We start from the raw sequence: 22,287 nt of genomic DNA, 5'->3' as shown, positions 1-22,287 counted from the left end.
AAAAGTTGCAAACATGGTTAACAGTGATACTAACACGTAGATTATGCAATTACGAAACTAACGCAATTTGAACGGGTCGATTCGGAGCTAAAACGACGATTTTATAAGCAAAACAATGCAGTGGCATTTCTGTAAATAGGATGAACTATTTTAGATTTAAAATAAATCAAATTCGGAATTAATTAAAAATGGCCGATGACTGCGGGTTCTATTTGACCAAACTCAGGGGGTCTCTTTAGCAAAATGTCCCGCGAAGGGGTATCGGCCACTCAGGGCCGTTGATCAAGCAACGGAAGGCACAGATTAGATCCAGGGGAGAGAGAGAAAGAAACGCCGGCCGGGAACAGTGCGGCCGCGGCGGGGCTCCATGGTCGGCGGCAAGAACCTCGCCGACGAACGGGAAACTCGGCCTACGGGCCTCGGTTTGCGCATCCCGAGAGCACCGGGGAAGAGAGGGGGTGCGGGCGAACTCGCCTAGGCCGAGAGAGCGCCCGGAGGACGCGGTCGGCGCGGTGGCGGCAATGGCCGGCGGCGAAAGCTCAACGGTGCATGCGGCTAGGGCTCTAGAGTCCATGAAACTCAAAATTGAAGGCATGGAGCGAAAGAGGGGAGCACGGGGGTCTCACCACGGAAGAAAACGAGGTCGGAGGCGGCTCGGGGACGGCGGACCATGCGGATGGCGAACGGCGGACCTCGGCGCTCCTCTGTGCGACGGTTGTGGCTTCCTCGAGCATCGGCGAACGCGAAAACGGAGCGGAGAGGCAGCAGGGAGGGGCGGCGACGGGCTCAGCGTCGATTTATAGAGGCCGTGGCGCGGGGAGACGCTCCCACGACGCAAGTGGGCGCGGCGGCGGTTGCAGCACTGACCGAGCGCGGACGCGGGACGCGCGGGAGGTGGAGGAAGGCGCTGATGCGCGGGCCTAGGCGGTCAGCGACAGAGAGGGAAGGAGGGCGCGGCGGCAGGTGCCCGAGCGGTGCTGGGCCGGCCCAAGAAGGAAATGGGGAAAGGAAAAAAGAGGGAGGCACGTGGGCCGGCGGGAGAAATGGGCCTAACAGGCCAAAATTGAAGAAGAGGGAAGGGGAGAGAGTGAATTTCCTTTTTCTTTTTATTTTCTAGAGTTTTAGCAAACCATTTTCAAATTTAATTTTGTATCCAATTCAACTTTGATCAAAACCAATCATTACAAAAATACAGGTGCAGCAACATGTATGCATCAAGAGGTTACTAACCTTATATTTGATTTTAATTTCACAAAAATTAGTATTTTTCTTATATTTGAATGCACACATAATAACATAAATAAATCAAATTTAACTATTTGAAAAGAATGCAATTTTAGGGTGTTACAATCACGGATGACGGAGGGCTCATATAGCACGACGTCTAGATCGAACTGTTATTATAGTAGGAGAACCCCTAAAAAACTAACTCTTTTATAGTGTGATGACGGAGATGATGATACATTTTTTATAATTTAGACGCTCTTTAATGGGTGCTTGAACCATTATCTTTCATAACTTTAAATTAAGCTATCTGTTGACAACAAAAATTGTCCAATTTTGTGAAGTTATCAAAATGCAGAATGAACTTTGCCATTGTGTTCCTTTCGTCGAGATGGTAAAAAAACATATACAGAAGCGTCCGGACGAAAGAATTACACTCACGAAGGTGTTCCCGCATCAGAAGTTCCAATGATCAGAAATATGTCACAAGTTCCGATGAGCCAAAACCGTATTGTGTTATGGGGACCCTCCCACATCGAAAATTCTGATATATATATAAGAAGTCCCGATGAGCGCAAAACCCTGTATTCCAAGGTTACTCCAACATGTATCGGAAGTTCCAACAAACATGGGAACTTCCGATGTTCCCTGTCCGAATTCAACTTCTTGAATTCTGATTCGAACTGCTTCGGACTCGTTGGAAACTTGAATATTACATCCTAAAAAGGTATTCAACATCTAAACTGGAACAAGACCGCTCCCCTCAACATCTAAAAAGGTATTCTACTATATATTTTGCCCTAACTTTTTCCAACCCTTATTGTTCAACGTGTCTCTCGATGAGATCAGGTGGCGTTCTAAGTGGTATTGCCGACCCTAGGACAACCTCAGCGTGCATCTCCCCGATGGCTCTTTCCAGCAGGGGTTCTCGAGCTTCTTCGGCGAAGAACAGGCTTCAAATCAGTTCTACCGATTGGCTGGTCGGTACTTGCTGATTCCGGAGTTACTCGTTATGTGACTAGGCCACATGCGATCTCGGGCGTGTTAGCCGTGTGTGATCTGAGATTCAATTTAACATCAACAATATACAATGAGATTATCATATTCTAGAAGCAGTTTCAATGACATATCTAATTTGCAATTTTCATGTAGCAAATCTACGTGCTTTATAGGAGAGACGATAGGACAGCTAATGAAACAATGGACATATATAGTAAATCATAGTAAGAGGAAGACTAAGAAGAAATAACTTATTGTAGCTTAGTTAATTATGTTCGTCATGATAAAACCTACTCATGTACATGGGTTCGAACATCTAGCTCTTCGCGAGTATACGGTATTTGTAGTTCTATTTCAATGGCAGATGACATGCTCTCAAGTCTCATCAACGATGCCTGCCATTAAAGAGAGAGAAAAGACAATGTTGTCCACGGTGCACAATTTGATAATTAAATGGCTTAAATTATTTGCATTGTGATATTTTTCATAAAGATGAGTGTCCGGTTATGCATGCATATATGTGACTACATATGCGTCTATACTGGTTTTCTTTCACATAAATAAAATGAATCATATGAGTTCAAATCATATTTTTTGGAACATGGAAATGGCTTGATTAGGATAACACAAAACCTTCTCCAGAATATCCGATTGAGTCCCTCGCCTATTCAAGTTTATATACACCTCATATATGCCTTCAACAAATTTGCACAACCGCCCTGTCCAACAAGTCATTTTCTTCTGAACGGACTAATCAGCCCAACAGCTAGCGTTTTTTATTCCATTCCACATTCCAGGCCCAGATGCTTCCGTGACACGGACAGGATAATGAATTGAACGAATGAGAAAACACAGAAAGAAGGTTTGGGTAGTGTCCAGTGTCGTACCGAAATTCCTCTTCTGCTCGCGAATCAGCTCGTGAGCGACATGCCCCCACTTTTATTTTTGCTCCTTTTCTCCTTTATTTTATTCCTTGTTCTCTTCCCACCTATCACATTTCTTCCTTTTGGCTGTCCCCTTCCTTCTAGTAGATAAAAAGCATAATCACAAAAAAAAAGTAGATAAAAAGCATCCTGCCATATTAATTTTGTGTATTAGGGTGTTCTACTAGTAGACATTTTTTAGAAAACTTTTTTAAAAAAAAAATTGGTTTCCCACTTATCTCATCTATTATTTTTTTTGCACGTCCCTTCCTTGTTATTTTTCTCTTTATTATATACATCCTGCCGTCTTTCTACATATCTCTCAAAAATAGTTTTTCAAAATATTTATGACCACAAAATATATTCAAATAAGTATTCAAAAAAATGTTTTGTAAAATTTTACTCACTCCTTCCCAAAATAAGTGTACATCTCGCTTCTCGAGAAGTCAAATATTTTTAAGTTTGACTAGGTGTATATACAAAATCAAGCATGTCTATGATGTTTAAGAAGTATCATTAGATTAACATTGGAACTTACTTTCACAATAAATTTATTTGGAGATACAAACATTGATATTGTTTTTTATACATTTGGTCCACAAAAGAATGCAACTATGGTATCTGTGCTTGTTAAAGTAGTTCAAGTTCGATCAAGTTTACAGTGAATAATATTTACATTTATGTCTCCAAATCAGTTTATTATGAAAGCATATTTTATAACGAGTCTAATGATATTTATTTGTATGATAAATATTAATATTTTTATATAAATTTGGTCAAACTTGAAAGTATTTGGTTTCTCAAAAATAGCATTTTTGGACGAAGGGAGTATGTATTAGGAAGTTTTCTAGTAATACTTCTCAAAAAGTTTTGAACAATCATTCGTTGATGTTTTTCAAAGAACCTTTGTTCGAAGAAATATGCATGGAAAGACATACCGAGGAAATCAAGATATTCTCTTCAAACGTTCTCATAGTCATAGAAGTTATCACTAAAGGTTCTACTAAAAGTTGTTCATGGAATTCTCTTGAAATTTTTACCAGGAGAAATTGTCCATAAAATTCTTTGAATAACTTTAAACTTTCCATATTTAAAAAATATTGAAAAAGTGAAAATAGCTTGAACTCGGTGCTCGGATAAAAGAAAGAACCCATGAATAGATGGAGTTTCAGGCGGTGTTTAAATCTAGGGGGTAAAGTTTAGGGATGTCACATCGGGTATCACATGGGGATGTCACGTGGGAGTGTTCTGATAGTAATAATAAAACAAATTACACAAGTCCTCAGCCGCGAGATGAATTTATTAAGCATAATTAATCCGTCATCAGTACATGTTTATTGTAGTACCACATTGTCAAATCATGGACTAATTAGGTTTAAAAAATTCGTCTCTCAAAGTAGTAGCAATCGGTGCAATTAGTTATTTTTTTAGTTTATATTTAATACTCCATGCATGTATCAAACATCCAATGTGATAGGGACTAAATTTTAGAGGGAGAAACTAAACGATGCCTCAATTACATGAGAACATTTGGATTTTTATACAGCAGTCCAGTCCAGGCATTCCTCTGAGTCTTGCAAAAAACAAGCTGAATACTACCATAATACAAGCCTAAAAAACGAGGTGTATACAAGTGATTCTCCAGCGAGACTTTCATTTTTCTGTACCTGACTGAAATGCAGGTGTGACTGTAGAGCAAACCTCTGCGCTGAACTTGCGAACTGTACAGAGTGTCAGCAGAAACAAGCCAGGCAAAAATCCATCCTTGCGCAGCAGGTTGAGATCTCCGTTCCATCACAGCGGCAGTAGCGAGCTGCGCGTGCGGCAATGCCGCGAGAGGAGCGTCCACTGGCTGCTGGCGGACAATGACCTCTTCAGCTGGTGACCAGGTTCTGGTGACACCTCGCAGCAAACAGCACCGCCCGTCCCCTGCTTCTCGGCACCGGCCTGCTCGTCTTCAGGAGCCTCCTCGCCCGACGCCGTCGGCGGCGACGGCGAGTCCATGGAAGCCACCCGCCGAAAGTTCTGTGCCCGATCTCCGGGGTGCCGAATCTGCTGACGTGGTCGGTCCAGGGAGCTGGAGTGGTCAGGCTGATCGATTTCGACACGCAGCTCTTGCTGCTCGTTGGCCTGCTGACCGTGCCGCTCCTGTTCCATGGTTCGGGTATTGCTCCCGGGTTGTTCGGCCGAGGCGTCGGCAGCATCAGCGCCCGGGGGTTGCTCGGCGTCGGCGGGCGCGGCGGCAGTGTCCATCACCACGTCAGCGCGGCAGAGCGGGCAGGTGACATGGGCGCGGAGCCAGGTGTCGATGCACTGAACGTGGAACGCGTGGGCGCACTTGGGGAGCAGCCGCAGGAGCTCGCCATCCTGGAACTCGCCGTGGCAGATGGTGCAGTCGGAGGCGCCAAGCACGCCGCCGGCGCGGTACCGCGTGAGCGTGATGGACTCGATCGCCGCGTCGTCGAGCCCGACGGTCCGGATGTGCCACACGTGATGCACGACTTCTCCTTCTCCCCCGGGGCCGTCGTCGGGGAAGGTTGCGGGCGCCGCCGGGGTCAGGGCGGCTTCGAGGAGCGCCTCTCGCCGCCGCCGCCGCAGCCGCCTGCGCCGGACGAAGATAAATATGGAGAGGCAGAGGGCGAGGAAGGCGAGCACCGGGACGGCGATGATGAGAGCGGTGACGAAGGTGCTGTGGCCGTGGGAGGCGGGGGAAGGAGGAGGAGGGTAAGGCGGCGGTGGAGCTGGAAACTCATCAGGCGGGCACCCAAGAGGGCCTTGGCCGTCGGCGCAGGGCGAAGAGTTGTTGCGGTCGGATGGTAGCGGACCCATCGATGCAAGCCGGTCAGGTCAGGCCGGAGACGGTGGCCGGTGCGCGGCCCGCTTGCTCCTGGGCGACGGATGGAGTGTGAGAACGAGGAGGAGACGGGAACGCCGCGGAGGGAGAAGGGCAGGCAGTAACTTCTTGGCTCCTTCGCACGCCGCATTAAACTTTGCCCGACGCGGTGCCCGCGGGAGCGCGACGCGAGCGCGCGATGGCGTCACGACGCCGACGCGTGACTTCTGTGTCTGCAGTGGACTGAGTAGTGGCTGACGGAGGCCGAGGCGGGTGTTTTCGGTTGGCTCTTTGCTACGATGGCTGGCGTAGTAGACCCGCAGGCTACGCCTGGGGTTGTTGGGAGTCGGCGACCGCCGGGCCACTAGGCTTGAGGGCAGTCACCAGATTAGTCGAAATTGCAAACGAGTTGGTAGGGGTACTTCACATGTATTCACAGTGATAAACCCAACATCTCAAAACTTTTTTTTTTGGAAAAAGCTAGGCCAAAAGCAGTACTGACTTTTCAACTCAAACATGGCCAACTAGCATCGCGACTAAGGGCGTGTTTGGGACGGCTCCACTCCATGTTTTTCAGCTCTGCTTCACGTTTTTTAACCAAACGGTTTTAGCTCCACGCACTCTGCTCCAGGAAAAAAGGTAGAGTTGTGAGAGCTCCTAAAGAGGTACTCCACAAACTCCAGTTTTGTGTGGAGCTGCTCCACGGTGGAGTTTGTAGAGCAGTCCCAAACACCCCCTAAACCACTCATTCTATGGTTTTTTGCGGGGAAAGGGCAGCGAAAAGCCACACCAAATCTAGAGTTATTACTAATGGATTCATTATGGTCATTAGGCTATGAACTTATGGTCCAGTATATTTCTTATTTGCGTTGGGGTTTTTTTTTACATGGAATACCCTACTGCAAAATCTTGGCTCCACCACTGCACCATTCGATCGCAACTCCATCGGGACAACCACACCACCAAGGCGACAAAGCTCAACGCCATTCATTATTAGCCATCTTGAAACCTACTGTTACAATTGAAGAACAAATCGATCTACTGAAACATCGCCTTCTTTGCGAAAGAATCTACGGAAATATGTGGGGAGATAATGTCACGTGTTCCCCAAAAGAAGAAATCGTATCACTCTTTGTGCCACCAAGCTGGAATTGGGATGGAGGCGCGCTTTGTTGGGCCTAATGCTTCTCTTCTGTGCTCTGGCTGCTGCTTGGTTGGTTAGCCTGCGCATTAGCCAATCCATATACATGTCCCATCTTTGTTCTTTTGGTCTCCAGGTACCTGCGGTTCTCACTGGTAATTGGCGTAATCAAGGGCACCCTGCCCACAATGCTCAGACCATAACCCTTCAGACCACTATATTTTGCAGGGTTATTAGTCATCAGCTTCATTGAACGGACTCCTAGATCCCGTAATATCTGCAAAGTAGTGAAATGTCAGTGACCTACTCATTACACGACAGGTTACTTCACTCGATGCACATTACAGTTTCAGAACTGTAACAGGCATGAAATTCTTCAATGCCTTCAAGTAAATTCAAGTTGGAGCTCTAGAAAAAATATATGATACAACTTTCCTATACGAGCAGACTTCAGGAAAAAAAAAAAGGAAGTGTTATGGAGAAAGGTTCCACGATAAATTGATAGATAATTCAATCTTTACCTGTGCGCCAATCCCATATTCCCGTGAGTCCACAGGAAGACCAAGTTCCTCGTTAGCTTCCACAGTATCACGCCCATCATCCTGTAAGTTATAAGCACGAAGCTTGTGGCCCAGACCAATACCCCTTCCTTCATGTCCACGGAGATAAACTAATACACCCCTTCCAGCCTTCTCAATCATCTCCATTGCCATTGCAAGCTGGTCACCACAATCACATCTTGCGGATCCAAAAATGTCACCTGTGAGGCACTCAGAGTGCACCCTCACCAAAATGTCTTGGCCATCACCAATATCACCCTGCCGATCATTGGGTATGTGATTGATAGTTAGACCAGGTATTGTACAAACAGTAATATAATAAAAAGGGCAAACCCAGTGCCGGAGGCTCCCACATGAGTGGGGTCTGGGGAAGGGATAAACCGAGACAAGCCTTTTCCCCGCAAAATCTGCGGAGAGGCTGCTTCGAACCCACGACCTGGTGACTCAGTGAGACAGCTCTCACCACTGCACCAGGCCTACCCTTCTAAAACAGTAATATAATACCTCAACCAAATTCTACAGAGGCAAAATAGTACTGAAGTGACTTACTTTCACCATGGCAATATGCTCAATGCCATCAATAACAGATCTGTAGCAATAGGCACGGACGTTGCCCCATTTCAAAGGCAAGCGTGCAACAGAAGCGCGTTCAATTAGCCTGTCTCTTTTCCTCCTATACCTGCAACAGATAAAATTCTGTTAGCATACCAGTCAATACATCAAGGATCACCAGCAACAGCACATAAGAATACCGAAGAGGCATGCACATAGCCAGCCATAGGGACTAATATAATTCTTGCAACCATATTAAGTACATCACTTTGAATCATATGTTACAACTAGGATAGAGAAAAGAAATGTAGGCCTCTGCCTGAAAACACTTTCAGATCCTTTTCTTTTCTTTTCTTTTTTACCAGCAAACACTGTTTCAGCATAATTATGAAATAATCGAAGAGAAAACTGTTAAATGGTAATTGAAAGTGGTACTGACACATTGACGTATGCTAGCTAGATGCTGATACTGTCTTAGTAGCAACATGTCAAGTATCAGAAGCTGAAGTTTTGGTAATTCAAACTCACCTAATCAAGTCAGCAATAGATATAATCTTCAAATTCTCCCTTTCAGCAAAGACACGCAACTTTGGTAGGCGAGCCATGGAACCATCTGCATCATCCACAATCTCACAAAGGACAGCAACAGGAGGTAATCCAGCCAGCATAGCAAGGTCAACAGATGCCTCGGTATGTCCAGCTCGTTTCAGAACACCCCCTTCTCTGTATTTCAAAGGGAAAATATGACCAGGGCGGTTGAAGTCCTCAGGCTTAGAGTCAGGAGATGCAAGAGTCATGACTGTTTTTGCCCTGTCCTTGGCAGATACCCCAGTAGTTGTGCCCTCTTTTGCATCCTGAGAAGCAAAACATTACAGATACATAGCTCAGTAGCAGACAAAAAAACATCGGAGAAGTTTCATAGGGACCAGATCATAAATTAAGGCACGTTGGATAGATATTTCCCTAAATCATTGAAATAGACAGCTATAAGCATCGCTAACTTAGTAAGCCTAAACATAAAAAAGAATAGAAATTTAGCTCACTTTTAATATTCAATACAATGTAAGTGTTGCAGAGTCATTACCTGAATGGAACAGTAAAGAAAGAGCAAACTAATCATGTGACAGAACAGTAAACAACACATTGTCCAAAAAGAACAGTATAGAATTATCTCAAATTCATTGCCACAGAAGGAAGGTAGCAGGGACAGTAAAGAAGGAAGTTTTTCCCCTTTTATGAAAAACAGGTTCCAAGACAACAAAATCACATACCACAACTGAATTCAAATGGATAACAACCAGCTGTTCTCTAAGTATGAACAAAAATCACTCAAATCAACGCATCGAGTATTTCAGCATGTAATAAACAGCAACAGCTCCTGCGTATGAGCTATTTATTTGATAAGGAAACCAATCGTGAAGACAACGATGCTACGTGTACATACTTCTGACAAGAAACAACAAAAGATTACCATATCAACATCAAAATAATAATGACGCATACCACTGTAACAGTGAAAGCAGTGCATAGCTTCTCCTCGTTTTCTTTTGTGGTAACCATCAAAGGAAGGTTCAGTCTTTCCAGATCATCTTCTTTCATGCTGACACAAACAATTCCTGTCCCATGCCTTACTATAAAAGCCATAGCCTCTGGGGTAACCAAGGAGGCAGCCATTATCAGGTCTCCTTCATTTTCCCTTGATTCGTCATCAACAACAATCACAAGCTTCAAGTACAAACCAATGTTAGCAGAGCATTAGATGAGATGGGAGTACAGGATATCATAAGAAAGTTTTAAGATGTACTAACTTTTCCTTGTCGTATGTCCTCAATGGCATCTGCGATCGATGCGAAGCCCTCTGTTGGGCTATCCAAATCAAGTTCAGTATCTGTGTCATCGTCTGCGAACTTCTCCACAACACGTGCCAAATTAGTAGATAGGATTTCTGGCGTAATCATGGAATCCATTGGGAGTACAGGGTCAGCAACCGGATGGTCCTGGCCACGGACGGATGTGCTTTTTGGCAATAGCGTGTCGCCATTCCCAGAGACACCACCAGCTGGATAACTACCATCACTTTTGAAGGATGATGCTACTCTCAAGCTCACTGATTTCACCTTGGTGCTGTTTGAATTTGCAGCGAAGAAACTGCAGACCGGTCCCTTTGTCTCCTTGGATACACTGCACCCTTTCAAGAACTGCGCACTGCATTGTCACAAACAGGCAATCAGAAACTAAAAATCGTTCTCAAACACCGAAATGAGCGTGGCTTTATGAATGAACGTTAGAATATTTTTCTCTAGTTCAGTTCCAACTGCCAAGGATACTCTTTCACATCATTGTCATGTAAAAATTGCAACTATGTTCTCCTGCGTTTCATCAATTATTCAGTTTACTGACAAGTCCACACAGGTTGAGACAGATTATATCAGGCATACAAAAGCGTGGCCTTTCGTGCCAATTTTTGTGCTCCAAAGCAGACCAAATCGAAGACGACCAACAAACCGAGCCACAAAGGAATGCCAGCAGGAGCAATCGAAGACGATCAACAAACGGAACCACAAGGATATAGTAGGAGCAACCCCCTCCCTCCTGTTTCCTAAAGAACAAACCGGGCCGGCGCAAACATGCGAACAAGCAAGAGCACGGGTGGGGACTGGTGAGGGAGCGGCGCAGGCAAGAGCAGCTTCTTACGGTTGGCGGGTGAGGGCAGCGACGGAGGAAGACGGAGGCGCAATCGAAGCCATGCTCGCCTTGACCGCTTCGCCGGACAAGGAGGGACAAAGCAACCTGCAATCACATCAGAGCGCGCGACGGATTAAGCAAACAAGCTCGAATTTCAATAGAATCGAGGAGCAGTGGTAAATAAATATTTAAAAAAAAAAACCGGGAGCCCCGTCGGAAAACGCGAGATCTGGTACAAGCCGAACCGAGGCAGCCGAGCTGGCGATTGCTCGCGCCCAGAAGCTTACGAGACAACGGGAAGGAGCGGGCGGGGGCGGGAATGTCTTACCGTCGGCGCTGCTCCGGCGAAGCCTCCGGCGACGTCGGCGATTGCAGGAGGACAAGTGCTGTTTGGGTTTTGGTTTTGGGGGTGATTAGGAGGAGAACGGGGTTGGTGCGGTGCGGGCGCGGGTGGGAGAGGCTTCGAGACGGAGCGGGTGATTTTATAACGTGCGGCCACGGACGCGGCAGGTTCCTCTGCACGGGCTTCGGGTGCACTGGCGTCAACCGGGTCTGGACTCTGGATTCGCTAATAAAGAATGAGCAGGTACCAGCATGTCCGGATGCGTGCCTTATCGGATCCGGGTTGGAGCATAAACGCCACCAGGAATCCGATAACAGAGGTGGGGGCCAAGCGCGTCGCGGTTTCGCGTGGTCGTTTCCGAGCAGACAAACCCGGGCCACGACAGCATGAGCACGGAAATGGTGAGGAGCAACGGCCGACTGGAGCCACCGGATGTGGATGAGATTTGACCGTCCAGCAGTTCGGCGGCGGGGCCCGTAGGACCCACAGCACCTTCGAAGGTGGTCTGGTCAGCTGGGTCAAGCAGCCTCGCCCGAGTCCTTGCCCCGCACGCAGAGGAAGAAGAAAAGCCGCCCCCCTTCCCTTCTCTTCACTCCTCTCCTCTCCTCTCCTCTCCTCTCCTCTCCGCAGAACGTGCGTGCGGTTGCAATCGGGTGACGTCGACGCTGACGCGAGTAACATGAAAAATAAATGAATACTTTTTAAAAAGTAGGACCCTCAGCTTTTAAGAAAGCAAAAAAAATGAATGAATATTTATCAGTCTTATGCAACTCTTTGCTTTGCTTTGTAACTTCAACGGTTGATTCTAATATACGCTAGTAAGGATCGGCCTCCGATCCCTCCTGTTTTTTTTAAAAAAAACTCATCTCTTGTGTCTCTTATTAATTCATCTCATTAGTTGTTAATAATTTTATTTAAAATACATCATTATCATTTAATACGAGCTAATTTTGCACTAACAATATCATTGATATTAATGGGTAAGTATTTGCATGGGAGAGGCTGTAGTGTTTAACAACTTTTGCTTTGCCCTTCGTGTTAGACTGGACCTTAGGGCACTCCCAACCTATAATTTCTATGGGTAGTTTCTAAGGTAGCAATTAATTAATGCACCTTAGAAACTATCTTTCTTAACCCATAATTTCTATAGCAGTTTCTATATAGATAAGAACTTAAATGCACCATAAAAAGATATGGATCAGCTGTGGTAATCAACAAAATAGCCTTCATATGTACATCCAGTCCATCTCACGTACACTGAACGAGTTTTCAAAAACAACATATAGAATAACGTTAGTAGCAGAACATATGATGCTAGCAGCTTTTTTGACATTTTCATATACAAGTACATGCAAACAGTATATAGAAGAACACATATTCTTCTTGGAATCTTGGTATCTCTGGCTAGCTCCGTTTGAGCAGCACTGGCATATAGGAAAGAAACGTCACGCAGCGGTGGCAGGTGAGAGTGAGACGGGTTAAGCGGATTCGGGTGGCAAGGAAGCCATGGACACGATCTGGGATGGCCTAACGCGTAATCTATCGTTTCCTTCGGTCTTAGACCACGAGTAGACTAACTCAATTGCTACATCAGCAAAATTGCTTAGTGGCAATACTATTTAATGCCATGAAAACTACCCCTAGTTCTAGGTTGGGAGTGCCCTCACTAGCATTGTTGGAGTTTGTGCCCTAACTGATTATAGAGATATATTTAACCTGTTTGTTTTTCCTCTCCTCTCCTTTTGGTCTCTCAACTCGGAACAAATCCGAATGAAAACTTTTATATAACCTTTTTACATTCGTCATGTTCGCTTGGGTTTGTTTGGCTTATAAGCCGTACTTTTTCAGTTAACGAACAATATTTTTCTCTCACGCTAAATCAGCCAACAATATTTTCAACCATGGCTTATCAGCCAAATAGGGTGATTATTGTTCTTACTCTTAATTTTCTCGGGGGGCCATGCATGACGTCAGACAGCGGTAGACAGTGAAATCTCTCCAGGGCATGCACGACTAGAGATCAAATAATTGTGCCCACGAGAAGCGCGAGACAGCGAAATGTGTTCTGGGAAACAGGCAAATAAAGTGTGCCCAGTGCCCACACACACACAAAATGACAGCTTCTGTTTTACTCGCCGTGCCGTGACCACGTAAAATCGGAGCGCGCACACACCGACACACGTGAGACGTGACAGCTGCAGCACTCGCGACCATGGCCGCTTGATCATAAACGATCGTGGTCAGCCAGCGGTAATAATTCACGATCGTTTTGGCCGAAACGAACAGGCTGCATGAGGCCGGACACCATGGCGATGCAATGCAAGTGACCAGACCGTGCGTGCAATGGGGATAAGTCAATCATGCACGGACCACGGAGTCATACTGCGGATAAGTACGTGCTCCCATGCGCGGATGATGATGGGGGGGCATATGATATCACTGGCGAGCGATGGCACTGGATAATGCTTAATGCGGACAGCTGTGTGTATATGGGAGTATACATTAAAGGTAAGGCCACTCATTCAGCAAGAATAGAGAAAAAAGAGAAGATGCTAGTGATGATAAAATAAGCAAACTCGATACGATTCGCACAGACAAACTAAAATGCAGTCCACTACGGCACACCACTTCGAGCGAGATTGTCTTCTTCTTCCCCTACCTACTAAATTATCGCATCGCATTCGTTCTCTCTCAAAAGAAGATGCTCCTGGTGTCGCCGAGTCGCCGCCGACTATGCACTCTCCTCATCAGTTTGATGACATTGACTATTTGTTCGCTCGCCGCCGCCGGCGCTTGGAGGCGCACGGAGAAAACGTTCTTCCATGGCAGCGCCAGCGTGATGCCAGCGCCAGCGTTCGCACGACCGCACCAGTTTCCTCGAAGACGCACCCAGGTCAGACTGAGTGACTTGACTTCGATGCCGGCTTCCCACTCCCACACGCCCCTGCGACCGGGACCGGGCGGTACCTGGTCTGACCGGGGCCTGCTCGCCCAACCTTTTTTATAAAATTGTAATTCACGCTTTTTCATCAATATTAAAGTTAACTAAGTATATACCAAATACTAATAATGATTAATTGTAAAACATATTTATTTTATAAAAAAACATATTTAGAGATCCGAATGTTGATTCTCTTTTATAATTTAGTTAAATTTGAGATAAAAGCATGAATCTTAAGCATCTTCAAAAGGGATCCTATACAAAATTCCTACTCCACTTTTTAGTTCCAGAAAAAACTTAATCTATTAGGGTCCAATTTGAGTGTCCATTTTTGTGTAGCCCCCCCCCCCCCCCCCCCCCCCCCCCCCCCCACCCCCCAAGCCCCATCTCTCAAGGTGTGTGATGGGCTCCCTACTTTTTTCATGATAATTTTCCGCACCAACTCCCTCTCACGTGTCTTTTTTTGTCTCGACTCTCTCCTGCACCGCCGCCCTATTCCATCGTGCCAAACCCACCCTTCCTGACCACTCTCGTCGAAGTCTTCCCCTCCCGCCGCGTACTCACCAAGGCCACGCCCACCCCTCCTTTGTGGTGCTTCCCTCCATCGTGCTATCATTGAGGCCAAGCCCACACCCCTCCCAACGAGGCCCTCCACCCTGCCGATCCCCTCGTCTCTCTTCCTAGCGGTAGGGACAGGAACCAGGGAATAAGAGTAGGGGGGAAAACAGTAATATGACTGACAAGTAGATAAAAAAGTAGGGACCCTAATTTAAGAGTTCACCTAGTAAACAAGACTCTTAAAAGTAGAAGAAATCTTTAAATCCAAAATTGAGGTTATGTTTTAGTAGCCATTGTTAGAGTTGCTTAGTTCTCTATATTGTACTTTCTTTTTGAATTGAGCTCTCTATTGTACTCCCAGTTCCCAAATTATAAATTATTCCAACTTTCTTGGAGAGTCAAAACATTTCAAGTTTGACCAAATTTATATAACAAAATAATAACATTTGTGATATCAAATAAGTATCATTAGATTCTTCATTAACTATATTTTCATAATGCAAAATTGGCTGGCGGACACTGAAAGTGGAGGTCGTTTGCTGACGGACATTCAAAATGGAGCCATTTGCTGAAAGACACTCTTGTGGCTATCAATTATGCTACCGGACACCGCGTCTCATATTTTATTCATTTCCACCAGCCGAGGAGAGAGGAAGATAGAGAAATATCATTTTTACCCTTGTCTTTTTCTTCTTCCTCTCTATCTTTCTTTTTTTTTCCTGTGCAGCGTCGCGAGCAGGTTTGGCCCAAGCGAGCCTCCCGTTGCGCCGCCTCATCTAGTCCCGGTGCGCGCTCCACGCCGCCGACCGCGCCGCCGTTGCCGCGCTGGTCTCACGGGTCCACGTCGCCGCCGAAGCCACCATCGGGTCATCGGCGCCGCAGCCGCAGCTCCTCGCCGCGCTGCGCGAGCTCAGGGACGTGGCGGCCGAGAGCAACCGCAATCGGAAGCTCGCTGTCGTCGTCCCCGGTGCGGTGGACGTCCTGGCGGTGGTGTTCGCGGTGTCCGCCAATGCCAAGTTCGAAGAGACAGCCACCGCCATCCGCGACGATACGCTCGACGTCATCTCCTCGCTGCAGGTCCCGGAGCAGTGCTTGCGCCGCGTCGCGGAGACGAACGAGGCGCTCGTCTCCGCGCTGCAGCGGTCTAGCGCCACGTCCAGGGCGCGCACGACGCTGCTCCTGGAGCTCATCACGGCCGTGCTGCCGCCCAGTAGGCTGGCGTCCCTCCCGTAGCAGGTGTTCAGTGAGGCTGTGGAGCTGCTCCGCGATAGGCTGGCCGTCTCCAGGCTCACGACAAGGCGACGCTGCACGTGCTCGTGCGCACGGCGGCGTGGGGATGCAACTGCGTCAAGGCGGTGGACGCCGGCGTGGTGCCCGTGCTCGTCGACATGCTCTTGGACGACAGGGCGGAGCGCCGCGCGTGCGAGCTTGTCCTGGCGGCACTAGACCGCCTGTACGGGTGCGCTGAGGGGCGCGCTGTACGTGGTGGCGCAATCAGAGCAGTATGTTGTTGCTAACCTCGCCTCCCTCCCCCGCATGCTCAGAGGTCGGAGCTCACTGACCTCCATGGCCGCGCTCCACCATGCCCGTGCGACCCAGCGTGGCTCTGAGCCTGCGGCCGGAGATGGCCTCCGCTCGCCGTGGCTCCACGGCCGCGGCTCGTGCGCCTGCACGGACGGTCTGCTTCCCCTGCTCGCTCCCGCGGTCGGAGACGACATCTGTGCCATGGCCCGTGTGGCTTTGAGCCTGCGGCCGGAGATGGCCTCCACTCGTCATGGCCCCACGCACGTCGGTGTCCCGCACGAGCACGATGTCCCAGAGCTGCTCGACCTCGTCCTCGTCGGCACCGCTGTCGTGCCTCGATCTCAAGCGCCGATTTCTCCTTCTCCACGCGCATGATCTTGGACATGGCCTACTCGGCCACGGACGTCGTGGCGCTGCACTCTTCCTCGACTCCCGCTGCAGCTTGGCGCGGGCCTCCTCGTGGGGCTGGCAGCGGGGGCAGGAGCACTCGTAGACACGCGGGGTGGCGCCCAGCTACATAGCGGCGCCGGAAATCGGCCAATGGCCCCCTGCCCGATTGGAGTGGGAGAGAAGGGGAGCAAGGTAGAAGAAGGGACATGGGCAAAAATGACATTTCACTGTTCTTCTCCCTACTCGAAAGCCATAAATAAATATTCCAGCAAATTTATCAGGAATCAGAGTGTTTTCTAGCAAATCGCTCCATTTTAGATATCCAGCAGCAAAGTGTGGTCACTTTCAGTATCCAGGAGCCAATTTTGTCTTTTATAATATACCTATTGGATATCATAAGTTTTATATTTCTGTCTAAAATTTTGGTCCATGCTTTAACTCTCTGACAAAGTTTGAATGTCTTATTATTTAAAATGGAGGGAGTACTTTGTCTAGTACATTTTTAGACTTGGGAGCGGAGGACGGAGGCAGTTACAAGATAAAACGCGCAGCCAAGTTTACGTAACGGCCGGCCCACAGGCCCAATCCGTGCCCAGCCCAATCCGCGAAACAGCCATCACGGCGCAGGGACACAGCCGCCTCGATCCGCGCCTGCGCGCCACGCGCCGTCCGATCCGATCCACCTGGCCCTGGCCCTGGCCGAAGCACACACGCCTCTCGCGCCAGCGGTAACCTCCTCCAACCGTAGCGCGGCCGTCTCCCACTCGTCGCTGTGCCTATAAAGGACTCCGCGGTCAGCGGGTTTGCCCGTCTGTTTGCGCGAAAAAGGTGAGGAATCCTCTTCTTTCCTGGCTGTCGTCGTGTCGCTCCAGATTTGGGGAAGGAAATCCGGCTAACCGCGAGTCGAGTCGAGAGGTGAGTTGCCCTCCCGCGCCTTCCCTTGTCTGGAAACTGTAGTTTCGGCCTTTTGGGTGACGTTGGTTATTAGCCGCGCGCGCTTGTTGGAGGTTAGGGTTTCGTTCGAATCGCCTGACGCGATCGATGATGATTCACGGGGGCATCCTCCGCCCTTTTCTTATCTGTTTGGTCGTGCCTTTGCGTATATACTTTCTAATTTTTGCGATTTGCCGTCCTAGTATTCTTTCTGACGTGTTGTCGGCCCTTTAATCTGATGTTTCGTATATCAAATCGAGGCTTAGATTCGAATGTGCATTTTTCGAGAGCGGCTGTTGTACCGGATGATTAGGTTAGAGGTTACCTTGCATCTGGGCTGAACCATTCTGTGGATGCTAGATTTGCGTCTGTGTGTTGAAATTGCTGTCTATGTTTAACTCTGATTGATTGGTAGATTCTGCCACTTTTGGCTTGCAACATTGTGCTTCTATTGTTGCTTAGGTTGGGCTTTCTAAATGGGCTAGTGGCTTGCACCATTGCGCAGCATTGTGCTTCTTTTGTTGAAATTGCTGTCTACTTTTAGTTCTTCATATAGATTTCTATAACCAGGGTTTGTTACGGGCCCAAACAGTAATAATGTTGTTTGAATGCTGCTGTGGGAAAAAATCTAGGAGAGGGCAGTCCTCCCTCTGCCCCTGTCCAGAAAAAAAAAGGGCGTACCCACTGCAGAGAGCTCCCGTTCTGTGCGGGGTCTTGGGAAGGGTGTTAGTGGCCAGCCTTACCCTCGCCTGTGCAATGCGAGGAGACCGCGACTCGAACCCGGGACCTTCCGGTCACAGGGGCTAAGACTCTACCGCTTGCCCCAGGCCAAAGTTGATATTAATTTTATTATCAATGATTATAAATGAAGTTGAATGGATGGTGTTCTACTTGTGTTTTTATGCTTGTTTTGAAAGCAATGGCAGGAGCTCTGCCTTTCAATTAAGTAGACAGGGCACCCTATATTTTCATCATTATGCAAAATTGTGGATGGTTTCAATAGATTTGTGCATGCAGTATTCATTTGAAGAAGGATTCTGCTATTTCTCGTAGTCAGGATAGCGGAATAGGAATAGGCTATTGATCCTCACTTGCAAGTTAGCTTGTTCTGAAATGTCAGATTTGTCCAGGTCATTACTGGGTGAAAATGTTGTATGTTGTCTTGAAACTACATTTGCAATGTTGCTAAATGAAACTGGGATTCTTGTCTTGGTACATTTGTGGTATGGAAAATTCAATTTCAACTCAAGTATTTGACTGAAAGTTCTGAATAACTTGCTTTGTGTCCTGTGTTTGTTATTCAGGCCGGTAATGTACTTACAATCTGGTGTAAGATGTTTAGGTTTTTTATGTATTTGATTTGATAACCATGCATTGGTTGCCTCATTGGTTGAAGCACAAAAGATTTTACCTGTAGTTTCTTTTCTTGGAAAATACCTATGCGCACATGCACCTGCTTTTTTGGAAAATATTTTACTGATGTTGCTTAAGATAGTTCATGTGACACTGCCATTGCTATTTATGCATTGAACAGTTACAAAGTTTAAAATCAATACTGTGCATGCAAGTACATATACATAACTGAATAAGATATGCATTTAATTCATGATTGTGTGTGCATTTAATTCATGATTGTGTGTGCAAAAGCGTGAACAAACCAAACAAGATCTGTTTATGAACTAGTTTTGTAGCCAGCGAACCCTGATGCAGGGTAAGGTTGTGAGGAGAAATAGTATTAGTGATGATAGTAGAATTCATTAGATATGGTGAACTTGTTGGACTTCCCTTTTTATTCGAAACCTGCAACCATGCCTAATTGTTTAGCTTTATTTACAAAACTCATCCTATATGTAATATTTGTATACAGCAAACAGTTAGGTAAACTAGTAGCTTATGCAAAGATGCAACCTGTTAATGGAGATGGAAAGCTTCCCTTCCATTGGATTTTATGCATCACCTTTTCTTTTCTTATTATTGTGGAGTAACTGAAATTACTTTCTGCACGTCACCTTTTTATTTTCATGTTATTGTGGAGTACCTGTCATTTCTTCTACTCCCTCTGTTCCAAATTATAAGTCGTATATGTAAATGCATAGCAAAAGCTACGTATCTAGAAAAGCTAAAACGACCTAGAATTTGGAACGGAGGGAGTATTTTTCACCTTTTCTTTTACTTTGACTTAGTCTTAGGTGATGTACTGTAATTGTCGAATAAAAAGAAGAACAATTATGTCTTAATATTTCCTTTAGGTAACATATACTGGGTGTGAACTAACCTGAGACTTGTGTACTGTGTGCTTGAATCTCTTTTGGGAAGATTTGTAGACTTTGAGCATGATCTTTAGCCAGAGCTTCATTGTATATGTCCATTTCAGTTTGCAGTTATTTTATAATTCAGTCTTTTGTATAGGACTAGATGGCGCGTACCAAGCAGACTGCTCGCAAGTCCACTGGAGGAAAGGCTCCTAGGAAGCAACTTGCTACAAAGGTTCGTTAGGTGTTCCTTTAAGTGTATGTTTCTGTGCTGTGCCTACAGAATCACGCTTTACAGAACTGATGGTTGATAAACATTGTTGTTTTGCTTTGACAGGCAGCCCGTAAGTCTGCACCCACAACTGGAGGAGTGAAGAAGCCTCACCGTTACCGCCCAGGGACTGTTGCTCTTCGGTAGGTGCACACAACTATCTTCAGTTGATACTATAAATCTTTTGGCTGAAGATATTCTGCAAACACTTGTCCCATAACTTCTTCCTTTCTAGTGAGATCCGCAAGTATCAGAAGAGCACTGAGTTGCTGATTAGGAAGCTGCCATTCCAGAGGCTTGTAAGGGAGATTGCTCAGGATTTCAAGGTGAAAGCACTAAAATCTTACATGCCGACATTTATGCTATATGTGAGATCCATGGAAGGTCTGTAGAGTTTGTATGAGAGCGTGTGTTCTTATTTCTCTTTCCTGAACTGCCTTGCAGACGGATCTGCGCTTCCAGAGCCACGCGGTGCTTGCTCTGCAGGAGGCAGCTGAGGCCTACCTGGTCGGTCTCTTTGAAGACACCAATCTGTGCGCCATCCACGCCAAGCGCGTGACCATCATGCCCAAGGACATTCAGCTGGCAAGGAGGATCCGCGGCGAGAGGGCGTAAGTCTGTCGTCGATGGGAGGAAGGAAAGAACTCTGCGCGCGTTCTGTGTTCGTCTCGCCGTGTAGGTTTTGTGAAAAGATAATCTTGTAAACTGTACTGGTCACAGTCTGACTGTAGCCATAGTGGCGTATGCGCATGCTATTGGCAGTTCGCGTGTCTGGAATCTGCACGGAGTCTTTTATTCGTTTTGCTTTGGAGCGTAGTCGGCTGTCGTGATATATGTTATCCAGGCCTAACTACGGATTTGGTTGTCTGAACCTCTGAATATACATCGTATTCGTCTGTTTGTCAGTTTTGCGCAGTTTCTTCAATTTCTCTGGCGGCCGTTCTGGCCTCCATTGCGAGTTAAAGTGGCCTGAATGCCTGAATTGTTTGGGAGTGAGTATCGGGTGGCCGTGCACCGCAAGATCAGCCGAGCTGACTGAGCAATGAGCTCCATGGTCCCATGGGAGGGGAGTCCTTGCGCTGCTCTGCCTTGATGTCGCACCGTCAGTTTGTTCTGGTTCTATTTCCGCCCTCACTGGTTTGGGCATCGCTGTTGCCATTGCTTTCGGAAAAAAGAAGCGTTCGTTCGATTGCTCGTACAGCCGTACGTACGTACGTACTAACCAGAGTGCTTGTCATGACGATTCGTTGGTTTCGTTGGATTGTCAGTGCCTGTGTACCTGAACCTGAAGCCAGCCATGGCCATCCATATTCAGCAGCATGGAACGGAAGGAGTCCGGGCGCCCCTGTCTCTGAACAGGACAGGCCGATGCACCCTGTCTGTGGTGAAAGAAACCGTCAAATGGACGTACGCCGACCACCTGCCATCGGATCCGACGACGGCGTCTGTGCGAGCAACAAGTTTATCGTGTCTAGTCTAGCAGGTGAAGGGTGATGCGAGCGAGCACGTCGAGTGGTCCGCGGCCATCCACCCCAGCGGGATGACGCGAACGCAACTGCCGCCGCTCCACGTCGCTTTTCGCTGCCGCCGCGCCTGCTCGGCGCTCTCTTTGATCGCCCTTCTTCCCTCGTCAGACACATGGAACCAGCAACCCTGTATAACCGTTCTCCATGCTCTAGCTTCACACTAGATATCTATTAGTACTAACTAGTAGACGGATTTGGTGTCGATTGGCTAATAAATAAAAAAACTGGCATGCGAACTAATTAAGGCGACAGTTTCCTGCGTTTTCAGCGCGTAACAAGCCAACAGGCAGGTTTGAGAGCCAAGGATTGATGCTAGCTAGCTGTAGTGACCTAATCGTCCCTTTTCTTGGCGATATACTAAAACAAAGCAAACCGTGACGAAAACCTATCCACATTTTCCCTCTTGTTATTTCAGCATCCGGCGCTGTCACGCCAGTACCGACCCGACACATCAGGGGCCGGAAACGACGTCTGCCCCCAAATAATGGCCCTATTCGCTTCAACTTATCAGCCGTACCGTTTCAACGAAATAACAGCGTTTTTCTAACAACAAATCAACGTTAACCGTTTTTTCAGTCAGCCGCCAATGTATCACATGACCGCGTCGCCAACGCACCGCCTTCGCCTAAAAC

At 47.1% G+C, this 22,287-nt stretch overlaps 3 protein-coding genes and 1 pseudogene across 3 annotated transcripts; 2 read left to right on the top strand and 2 right to left on the bottom strand.

Moving 5' to 3' along the window:
• Nucleotides 1–4,720: 4,720 nt before the first annotated feature.
• Nucleotides 4,721–6,513, bottom strand: LOC136477598 (E3 ubiquitin-protein ligase RING1-like). Its single transcript, XM_066475804.1, has one exon. The coding sequence runs from the start codon at nucleotides 5,973–5,975 to the stop codon at nucleotides 4,941–4,943; it is 1,035 nt and encodes a 344-aa protein (XP_066331901.1). The 5' UTR covers nucleotides 5,976–6,513; the 3' UTR covers nucleotides 4,721–4,940.
• A 432-nt stretch (nucleotides 6,514–6,945) lies between these two features.
• On the bottom strand, nucleotides 6,946–11,402 carry LOC136477597 (probable bifunctional riboflavin biosynthesis protein RIBA 2, chloroplastic). Its single transcript, XM_066475803.1, has 8 exons — nucleotides 11,246–11,402; nucleotides 10,927–11,022; nucleotides 10,041–10,437; nucleotides 9,736–9,957; nucleotides 8,761–9,086; nucleotides 8,230–8,359; nucleotides 7,642–7,938; nucleotides 6,946–7,397 (listed from the first exon to the last, which is right to left on the bottom strand). Exons 2-8 carry the CDS (start codon nucleotides 10,977–10,979, stop codon nucleotides 7,158–7,160), a joined length of 1,665 nt encoding a protein of 554 aa, XP_066331900.1. The 5' UTR covers nucleotides 10,980–11,022; nucleotides 11,246–11,402; the 3' UTR covers nucleotides 6,946–7,157.
• LOC136470219 (E3 ubiquitin-protein ligase PUB23-like) lies at nucleotides 11,237–17,352 on the top strand (annotated as a pseudogene).
• A 91-nt stretch (nucleotides 17,353–17,443) lies between these two features.
• LOC136477596 (histone H3.3) lies at nucleotides 17,444–21,034 on the top strand. The gene is made up of 5 exons (XM_066475802.1): nucleotides 17,444–17,588; nucleotides 20,016–20,093; nucleotides 20,196–20,272; nucleotides 20,365–20,455; nucleotides 20,574–21,034. The coding sequence occupies exons 2-5, from the start codon at nucleotides 20,022–20,024 to the stop codon at nucleotides 20,742–20,744; spliced, it is 411 nt and encodes a 136-aa protein (XP_066331899.1). The 5' UTR covers nucleotides 17,444–17,588; nucleotides 20,016–20,021; the 3' UTR covers nucleotides 20,745–21,034.
• Nucleotides 21,035–22,287: the final 1,253 nt, after the last annotated feature.

Source organism: Miscanthus floridulus, chromosome 8, assembly GCF_019320115.1.
Source record: "Miscanthus floridulus cultivar M001 chromosome 8, ASM1932011v1, whole genome shotgun sequence".
In the NCBI taxonomy this organism is placed as follows: Eukaryota; Viridiplantae; Streptophyta; class Magnoliopsida; order Poales; family Poaceae; genus Miscanthus; species Miscanthus floridulus.
This window is presented reverse-complemented; position numbering and strand designations above follow the sequence as displayed.

What these genes read in the sequence shown, in the direction of transcription:
- LOC136477597 (XM_066475803.1), bottom strand. Translation starts at nt 10,979, where the DNA reads ATGGCTTCGATTGCGCCTCCGTCTTCCTCCGTCGCTGCCCTCACCCGC. An exon ending in AGGACATACGACAAGGAAAA is followed by an intron (nt 9,958 to 10,040) that starts GTTAGTACATCT and finishes TTGTACTTGAAG; the next exon opens with CTTGTGATTGTTGTTGATGA. An exon ending in AATATGGGATTGGCGCACAG is followed by an intron (nt 7,398 to 7,641) that starts GTAAAGATTGAA and finishes ACTACTTTGCAG; the next exon opens with ATATTACGGGATCTAGGAGT.
- LOC136477598 (XM_066475804.1), bottom strand. Translation starts at nt 5,975, where the DNA reads ATGGGTCCGCTACCATCCGACCGCAACAACTCTTCGCCCTGCGCCGAC.
- LOC136477596 (XM_066475802.1), top strand. Translation starts at nt 20,022, where the DNA reads ATGGCGCGTACCAAGCAGACTGCTCGCAAGTCCACTGGAGGAAAGGCT. An exon ending in GGAAGCAACTTGCTACAAAG is followed by an intron (nt 20,094 to 20,195) that starts GTTCGTTAGGTG and finishes TTGCTTTGACAG; the next exon opens with GCAGCCCGTAAGTCTGCACC. An exon ending in AGATTGCTCAGGATTTCAAG is followed by an intron (nt 20,456 to 20,573) that starts GTGAAAGCACTA and finishes ACTGCCTTGCAG; the next exon opens with ACGGATCTGCGCTTCCAGAG.